Genomic DNA, 9,413 nt, shown 5'->3' on the forward strand with positions numbered 1-9,413 from the left:
CTCTAACATAATAGTGAGAGTCCAGTCCATAGTGGATCTAACATAATAGTCTGAGAGTCCAGTCCATAGTGGATCCAACATAATAGTGAGTGTCCAGTCCAGAGTGGATCTAACATACAAGTGTGAGAGTCCAGTCCATAGTGGATCTAACATAATTGTGAAAGTCCAGTCCATAGTGGCTCTAACATAATAGTGAGAGTCCTGTCCATAGTGGATCTAACATAATAGTGAGAGTCCAGTCCATAGTGGATCTAACATAATAGTGTGAGAGTCCAGTCCATAGTGGATCTAACATAATAGTGTGAGAGTCCAGTCCATAGTGGATCTAACATAATAGTGTGAGAGTCCAGTCCATAGTGGATCTAACATAATAGTGTGAGAGTCCAGTCCATAGTGGATCTAACATAATAGTGTGAGATTCCAGTCCATAGTGGATCTAACATAATAGTGAGAGTCCAGTCCATAGTGGATCCAACATACTAGTGAGAGTCCAGTCCATAGTGGATCTAACATGCTAGTGTGAGAATCCAGTCCACAGTAGATCTAACATAACTGTGAAAGTCCAGTCCATAGTGGCTCTAACATAATAGTGAGAGTCCAGTCCATAGTGGATCTAACATAATAGTGAGAGTCCAGTCCATAGTGGATCTAACATAATAGTGTGAGAGTCCAGTCCATAGTGGATCTAACATAATAGTGTGAGAGTCCAGTCCACAGTGGATCTAACATAATAGTGAGAGTCCAGTCCATAGTGGATCCAACATAATAGTGAGAGTCCAGTCCATAGTGGATCCAACATAATAGTGAGAGTCCAGTCCATAGTGGATCTAACATACTAGTGAGAGTCCAGTCCATAGTGGATCTAACATAATAATGAGAGTCCAGTCCATTGTGGATCCAACATAATAGTGTGAGAGTTTAGTCCACAGTAAATCTAACATAATAGTGAGAATCCAGTCCATAGTGGATCTAACATAATAGTGTGAGAGTCCAGTCCATAGTGGATCTAAGATAATACTGTGAGAGTCCAGTCCATAGTGGATCTAAGATAAAAGTGTGAGAGTCCAGTCCATAGTGGATCTAACATAATAGTCTGTGAGTCCAGTCCATAGTGGATCTAACATAATAGAGATAGTCCAGTCCATAGTGGATCTAACATAATAGTCTGTGAGTCCAGTCCATAGTGGATCTAACATAATAGAGATAGTCCAGTCCATAGTGGATCCAACACACTAGTGAGAGAGTCCAGTCCACAGTAGATCCAACATAATTGTGAAAGTCCAGTCCATAGTGGCTCTAACATAATAGTGAGAGTCCAGTCCATAGTGGATCTAACATAATAGTGAGAGTCCAGTCCATAGTGGATCTAACATAATAGTGTGAGAGTCCAGTCCATAGTGGATCTAACATAATAGTTTGAGAGTCCAGTCCATAGTGGATCTAACATAATAGTGTGAGAGTCCAGTCCATAGTTGATCTAACATAAAAGTGTGAGAGTGCAGTTCATAGTGGCTTTAACATAATAGTGAGAGTCCAGTCCATAGTGGATCTAACATAATAGTGCGAGAGTCCAGTCCATAGTGGATCTAACATAATAGTTTGAGAGTCCAGTCCATAGTGGATCTAACATAATAGAGATAGTCCAGTCCATAGTGGATCCAACATAATAGTGAAATTCCAGTCCATAGTGGATCCAACATACTAGTGAGAGAGTCCAGTCCACAGTAGATCCAACATAATTGTGAAAGTCCAGTCCATAGTGGCTCTAACATAATAGTGAGAGTCCAGTCCATAGTGGATCTAACATAATAGTGAGAGTCCAGTCCATAGTGGATCTAACATAATAGTGTGAGAGTCCAGTCCATAGTGGATCTAACATAATAGTTTGAGAGTCCAGTCCATAGTGGATCTAACATAATAGTTTGAGAGTCCAGTCCATAGTGGATCTAACATAAAAGTGTGAGAGTGCAGTCCATAGTGGCTTTAACATAATAGTGAGAGTCCAGTCCATAGTGGATCTAACATAATAGTGCGAGAGTACAGTCCCTAGTGGATCTAACATAATAGTGAGAGTCCAGTCCATAGTGGATCTAACATACTAGTGTGAGAGTCCAGTCCATAGTGGATCTAACATAATAGTGGGAGAGTCCAGTCCATAGTGGATCTAACATAATAGTTTGAGAGTCCAGTCCATAGTGGATCTAACATAATAGTGTGAGAGTCCAGTCCATAGTGGATCTAACATAATAGTGTGAGAGTCCAGTCCATAGTGGATCTAACATAATAGTGAGAGTCCAGTCCATAGTGGATCCAACATACTAGTGAGAGTCCAGTCCATAGTGGATCTAACATACTAGTGTGAGAGTCCAGTCCACAGTAGATCTAACATAATTGTGAGAGTCCAGTCCATAGTGGATCTAACATAATAGTGTGAGAGTCCAGTCCATAGTGGATCTAACATAATAGTGTGAGAGTCCAGTCCATAGTGGATCTAACATAATAGTGAGAGTCCAGTCCATACTGGATCCAACATAATAGTGAAAGTCCAGTCCATAGTGGATCCAACATACTGGTGAGAGTCCAGTCCATAGTGGATCTAACATAATTGTGAAAGTCCAGTCCATAGTGGATCTAACATAATTGTGAAAGTCCAGTCCATAGTGGCTCTAACATAATAGTGAGAGTCCTGTCCATAGTGGATCTAACATACTAGTGAGAGTCCAGTCCATAGTGGATCTAACATAATAGTGTGAGAGTCCAGTCCATGGTGGATCTAACATAATAGTGTGAGAGTCCAGTCCATAGTGGATCTAACATAATAGTGTGAGAGTCCAGTCCATAGTGGATCTAACATAATAGTGTGAGAGTCCAGTCCATAGTGGATCTAACATAATAGTGTGAGAGTCCAGTCTATAGTGGATCTAACATAATAGTGTGAGAGTCCAGTCCATAGTGGATCTAACATAATAGTGAAAGTCCAGTCCATAGTGGATCTAACATAATAGTGAGAGAGTCCAGTCCATAGTGGATCTAACTTAATAGTTTGAGAGTCCAGTCCATAGTGGATCTAACATAATAGTGTGAGAGTCCAGTCCATAGAGGATCTAACTTAATAGTGAGAGAGTCCAGTCCATAGTGGCTCTAACATAATAGTGAGAGTCCAGTCCATAGTGGATCTAACATAATAGTCTGAGAGTCCAGTCCATAGTGGATCCAACATAATAGTGAGTGTCCAGTCCAGAGTGGATCTAACATACAAGTGTGAGAGTCCAGTCCATAGTGGATCTAACATAATTGTGAAAGTCCAGTCCATAGTGGCTCTAACATAATAGTGAGAGTCCTGTCCATAGTGGATCTAACATAATTGTGAGAGTCCAGTCCATAGTGGATCTAACATAATAGTGTGAGAGTCCAGTCCATAGTGGATCTAACATAATAGTGTGAGAGTCCAGTCCATAGTGGATCTAACATAATAGTGTGAGAGTCCAGTCCATAGTGGATCTAACATAATAGTGTGAGAGTCCAGTCCATAGTGGATCTAACATAATAGTGTGAGATTCCAGTCCATAGTGGATCTAACATAATAGTGAGAGTCCAGTCCATAGTGGATCCAACATACTAGTGAGAGTCCAGTCCATAGTGGATCTAACATACTAGTGTGAGAATCCAGTCCACAGTAGATCTAACATAACTGTGAAAGTCCAGTCCATAGTGGCTCTAACATAATAGTGAGAGTCCAGTCCATAGTGGATCTAACATAATAGTGAGAGTCCAGTCCATAGTGGATCTAACATAATAGTGTGAGAGTCCAGTCCATAGTGGATCTAACATAATAGTGTGAGAGTCCAGTCCATAGTGGATCTAACATAATAGTGAGAGTCCAGTCCATAGTGGATCCAACATAATAGTGAGAGTCCAGTCCATAGTGGATCCAACATAATAGTGAGAGTCCAGTCCATAGTGGATCTAACATACTAGTGAGAGTCCAGTCCATAGTGGATCTAACATAATAATGAGAGTCCAGTCCATTGTGGATCCAACATAATAGTGTGAGAGTTTAGTCCACAGTAAATCTAACATAATAGTGAGAATCCAGTCCATAGTGGATCTAACATAATAGTGTGAGAGTCCAGTCCATAGTGGATCTAAGATAATACTGTGAGAGTCCAGTCCATAGTGGATCTAAGATAATAGTGTGAGAGTCCAGTCCATAGTGGATCTAACATAATAGTCTGTGAGTCCAGTCCATAGTGGATCTAACATAATAGAGATAGTCCAGTCCATAGTGGATCTAACATAATAGTCTGTGAGTCCAGTCCATAGTGGATCTAACATAATAGAGATAGTCCAGTCCATAGTGGATCCAACACACTAGTGAGAGAGTCCAGTCCACAGTAGATCCAACATAATTGTGAAAGTCCAGTCCATAGTGGCTCTAACATAATAGTGAGAGTCCAGTCCATAGTGGATCTAACATAATAGTGAGAGTCCAGTCCATAGTGGATCTAACATAATAGTGTGAGAGTCCAGTCCATAGTGGATCTAACATAATAGTTTGAGAGTCCAGTCCATAGTGGATCTAACATAAAAGTGTGAGAGTGCAGTCCATAGTGGCTTTAACATAATAGTGAGAGTCCAGTCCATAGTGGATCTAACATAATAGTGCGAGAGTACAGTCCCTAGTGGATCTAACATAATAGTGAGAGTCCAGTCCATAGTGGATCTAACATACTAGTGTGAGAGTCCAGTCCATAGTGGATCTAACATAATAGTGGGAGAGTCCAGTCCATAGTGGATCTAACATAATAGTTTGAGAGTCCAGTCCATAGTGGATCTAACATAATAGTGTGAGAGTCCAGTCCATAGTGGATCTAACATAATAGTGTGAGAGTCCAGTCCATAGTGGATCTAACATAATAGTGAGAGTCCAGTCCATAGTGGATCCAACATACTAGTGAGAGTCCAGTCCATAGTGGATCTAACATACTAGTGTGAGAGTCCAGTCCACAGTAGATCTAACATAATTGTGAGAGTCCAGTCCATAGTGGATCTAACATAATAGTGTGAGAGTCCAGTCCATAGTGGATCAAACATAATAGTGTGAGAGTCCAGTCCATAGTGGATCTAACATAATAGTGAGAGTCCAGTCCATAGTGGATCCAACATAATAGTGAAAGTCCAGTCCATAGTGGATCCAACATACTGGTGAGAGTCCAGTCCATAGTGGATCCAACATAATAGTGAGAGTCCAGTCCATAGTGGATCTAACATACTAGTGAGAGTCCAGTCCATAGTGGATCTAACATAATAGTGAGAGTCTAGTCCATTGTGGATCCAACATAATAGTGTGAGAGTCCAGTCCATAGTGGATCTAACATAATAGTTTGAGAGTCCAGTCCATAGTGGATCTAACATAATAGTGTGAGAGTTTAGTCCACAATAAATCTAACATAATTGTGAAAGTCCAGTCCATAGTGGCTCTAACATAATAGTGAGAATCCAGTCCATAGTGGATCTAACATAATAGTGTGAGAGTCCAGTCCATAGTGGATCTAAGATAATACTGTGAGAGTCCAGTCCACAGTGGATCTAAGATAATAGTGTGAGAGTCCAGTCCATAGTGGATCTAACATAATAGTCTGTGAGTCCAGTCCATAGTGGATCTAACATAATAGAGATAGTCCAGTCCATAGTGGATCCAACATAATAGTGAAATTCCAGTCCATAGTGGATCCAACATACTAGTGAGAGTCCAGTCCATAGTGGATCTAACATACTAGTGTGAGAGTCCAGTCCACAGTAGATCCAACATAATTGTGAAAGTCCAGTCCATAGTGGCTCTAACATAATAGTGAGAGTCCAGTCCATAGTGGATCTAACATAATAGTCTGAGAGTCCAGTCCATAGTGGGGCCAGCAGGAGACCATCCCGAGCAAAGACGGGTCAGCAGCGCAGAGATGTTCCCAACCGATGCACAGGCGAGTGGTCCACCCCCGGGTCCCGACTTCATCCACGGCCAGTTTTTTATCCGTCAGAAACACTTTAAAATAATCCCAAACCGTAGACCTGGTGTCTTTAGTTGGTCACCGAGTGACCTGGCTTGTTAGCCACGGCTACAGCACCGGCAACAACACACTCTTGTTGTTGTCATGCTGCCCTCGCGGCGGTTTGATGATGTCATCAAGCGTCGCCTGTAAAACCTCTCATGCTGCAGTCGTCAACTCCAGTGTCGTGTGTTGGAGAGGGGCTGGGGGGGGGGGTTCGGCTGCTGACTGGGAGACGCAACTTTCTCCCTACGTACGTATTCTACCGGATACGTACCACTTCGTACAGTGGCGTCTTAAAAAGTCCATCCATCCATCCATTTCTACCGCTTATTCCCTTTTTGGGGTCTTAAAAAGTCATTGTTAGAATAACTATGTACATCACACTAACTTTAGTATGCTTAAAGTCCATTGCTTTAGTTATTAGCTATTGTGCTCAAGTTAGACTTTTTCTAATCCATGCAAGGACAAAACTTCTGGTCTGAGGGGTGGCCTCAGACGCAGATGTTATCTTTTTTTTAGCCCGCTAACAGACAAGGACTTCAAGGACCTCAACGAAGATGAGATGACAACACGCAGACGAAGCGGGGACAAGGCGAAAACACAATGCTCCCGTGACGTACTGTGCGTCCTGGACCTGCTCTGCATAATATATGTGACCACTCCTTTTAGAGGCGGCCTCAGTGATGTTGACTATGGAACTCTGAATAAAAAGAGGGACGCGGCAGCTGGACCTTAGAGCGTAGGGCGAGACTGTGACTAAGTGTTCAGCGCCGTGCGTTCTCCTCATGAGCTAAATTGAACTCTGTCTCTGCATGATTCCTTGCTTCTTGTCTCTTTAATAGATGTCATCAGTGTTTGAACCCTTACTTTTTGAAACCTGATACTGATAATTTCCGATTTTACATTTTTTTTAAAGCATTTATCGGCCGATAATACCGGCATCTCTGGTTGTGACCTTTCACCTGCAGTGCAGCCACGAACTGAATGGTGCTGACGAGCGCCAGGGACTGTCCGGGGGCGAAGTTGAACTTGACCGTGTCCAGGAAGTGTGCATTATCCATCTGGATGTCCACAAAGACGTAGAGCATCTTGATGCCGCCGGTGGAGTCCACGGGCACTGAGGAAATAAAGAGAAAGGAAAGACAGATGAATAACTTACTAGGTTGTGTCAGGTGAAGCCCGTGGCACAAAAACTGATGATGCCCCGCCCTAAACTGCGTGTGAAGCCGATGCAGAGGATTGTATTATTCAGGTAAGGAGAGAGATAGTCGTGATTATTATTAATGTCGTTAATTTCACAGACCATTTGCAGCGCAGCCGTGCCTTGAGGAGCCATCTTAGAGACTTGTGGATCGCGGGTAAAGTCGGCCGGGGTCCAAGAGAATGTGAAGAAAGGGCATGAGTAAGAGAGTAGGATTATTCCCATTAGCACAGATCATCTTAATTATTCTCGCTTTTGCACAACATGAGATGTGCAGGTGAATAGCAAAGAGGTTGTTGTTAGGACCCAGCAAAAGACCAACATTACCTTGCATGCTGTATAAGCGGGTATTTGATGGCCTGGATTATTGGATGAGAAAAAAAAAAAGCATGACAAAGGGACGGGAAAGCGGACCAGGACAAAACGAAAGGGGCTTTGAGAAATGACCCTGGACAAAGAACTGAGAGCAAGATCGGACAAAAGCAAAGTACACGGACAATAACACCATCTGCGCTGCAAAAAACCGAAATCTAAGTAAGATTCCGTCCATCCATTTTCTACCACTGGTCACTTTTGGGGTCGCGGGGGGTGCTGGAGCCGATCTCAGCTGCATTCAGGCGGAAGGCAGCTACATCCTGGACAAGTCGCCACCTCACAGATAGACAGACAACATTCACACACTAGGAACCATTTAGTGTTGCCAATCAACCTATCCCCAGGTGCATGTCTTGGGAGGTGGGAGGGGCCTATCCCTAGGTGCATGTCTTGGGAGGTGGGAGGGGCCTATCCCCAGGTGCATGTCTTGGGAGGTGGGAGGGGCCTATCCCCAGGTGCATGTCTTTGGAGGTGGGAGGGGCCTATCCCCAGGTGCATGTCTTTGGAGGTGGGAGGGGCCTATCCCCAGGTGCTTGTCTTGGGAGGTGGGAGGGGCCTATCCCCAGGTGCATGTGTTTGGATGTGGGAGGGGCCTATCCCCAGGTGCATGTCTTGGGAGGTGGGAGGGGCCTATCCCCAGGTGCATGTCTTTGGAGGTGGGAGGGGCCTATCCCCAGGTGCATGTCTTTGGAGGTGGGAGGGGCCTATCCCCAGGGGCATGTCTTGGGAGGTGGGAGGGGCCTATCCCCCTACAAAGACAGTATCACCACTAAGAAAACACTAAAACAATATCACTAATAAAACAATACTAAGACAGTATCACTAGTAAGACAGTATCACTACTAAGAAAATACTAAGACAGTATCACTACTAAGACAATACTAAGACAGCATCACTACTAAGACAGTATCACTACAAAGAAAATACTAAGACAGTATCACTACTAAAACAATACTAAGACAGTATCACTACTAAGACAATACTAAGACAGTATCACTACTAAGACAGTATCACTACGAAGAAAATACTAAGACAGTATCACTACTAAAACAATACTAAGACAGTATACTAGTCAGACAGTATCACTACTAAGAACATACTAAGACTGTATCATTACTAAGACAACACTAAGACAGTATCACTACTAAGACAGTATCACTACTAGGACAATACTAAGACAATATCACTACTACAACAATACTAAGACAGTATCACTACTAAGACAATAGTAAGACAGTATCACTACTAAGACAATACTAAGACAGTATCACTACTAAGAAAATGCTAAGACAATATCACTAATAAAACAATACTCAATCAATCAATCAATGTTTACTTATATAGCCCTAAATCACTAGTGTCTCAAAGGGCTGCACAAACCACTACGACATCCTCGGGAGGCCCACATAAGGGCAAGGAAAACTCACACCCAGTGGGACGTCGGTGACAATGATGACTATGAGAACCTTGGAGAGGAGGAAAGCAATGGATGTCGAGCGGGTCTAACATGATACTGTGAAAGTTCAATCCATAATGGATCCAACACAGTCGCGAGAGTCCAGTCCAAAGCGGATCCAACACAGCAGCGAGAGTCCCGTTCACAGCGGAGCCAGCAGGAAACCATCCCAAGCGGAGGCGGATCAGCAGCGCAGAGATGTCCCCAGCCGATACACAGGCAAGCAGTACATGGCCACCGGATCGGACCGGACCCCCTCCACAGGGTAGATTGGGACATAGAAGAAAAAGAAAAGAAACGGCAGATCAACTGGTCTAAAAAGGGAGTCTATTTA

The 9,413-nt window shown here is 43.2% G+C and overlaps 1 protein-coding gene and 1 long non-coding RNA gene across 3 annotated transcripts in view; one reads left to right on the forward strand and one right to left on the reverse strand.

Annotated features, from left to right (window-relative positions):
* Positions 1-6,847, forward strand: part of LOC133537200 (uncharacterized) — a 43,226-nt gene extending 36,379 nt beyond the window's left edge. Inside the window, exon 2 of the long non-coding RNA XR_009802618.1 lies at positions 6,567-6,847. This is a non-coding gene — a long non-coding RNA (uncharacterized LOC133537200). The remainder of the gene's footprint in view (positions 1-6,566) is intronic.
* Positions 1-9,413, reverse strand: part of dph1 (diphthamide biosynthesis 1) — a 195,006-nt gene that overhangs the window by 87,003 nt on the left and 98,590 nt on the right. For both annotated transcript variants that reach the window (XM_061878121.1, XM_061878122.1), the window contains exon 5: positions 7,010-7,164. In XM_061878121.1, the coding sequence (XP_061734105.1) occupies positions 7,010-7,164 (155 nt within the window). The remainder of the gene's footprint in view (positions 1-7,009; positions 7,165-9,413) is intronic.

Source organism: Nerophis ophidion, linkage group LG18 (genome assembly GCF_033978795.1).
Source record: "Nerophis ophidion isolate RoL-2023_Sa linkage group LG18, RoL_Noph_v1.0, whole genome shotgun sequence".
NCBI classification, from domain to species: Eukaryota; Metazoa; Chordata; class Actinopteri; order Syngnathiformes; family Syngnathidae; genus Nerophis; species Nerophis ophidion.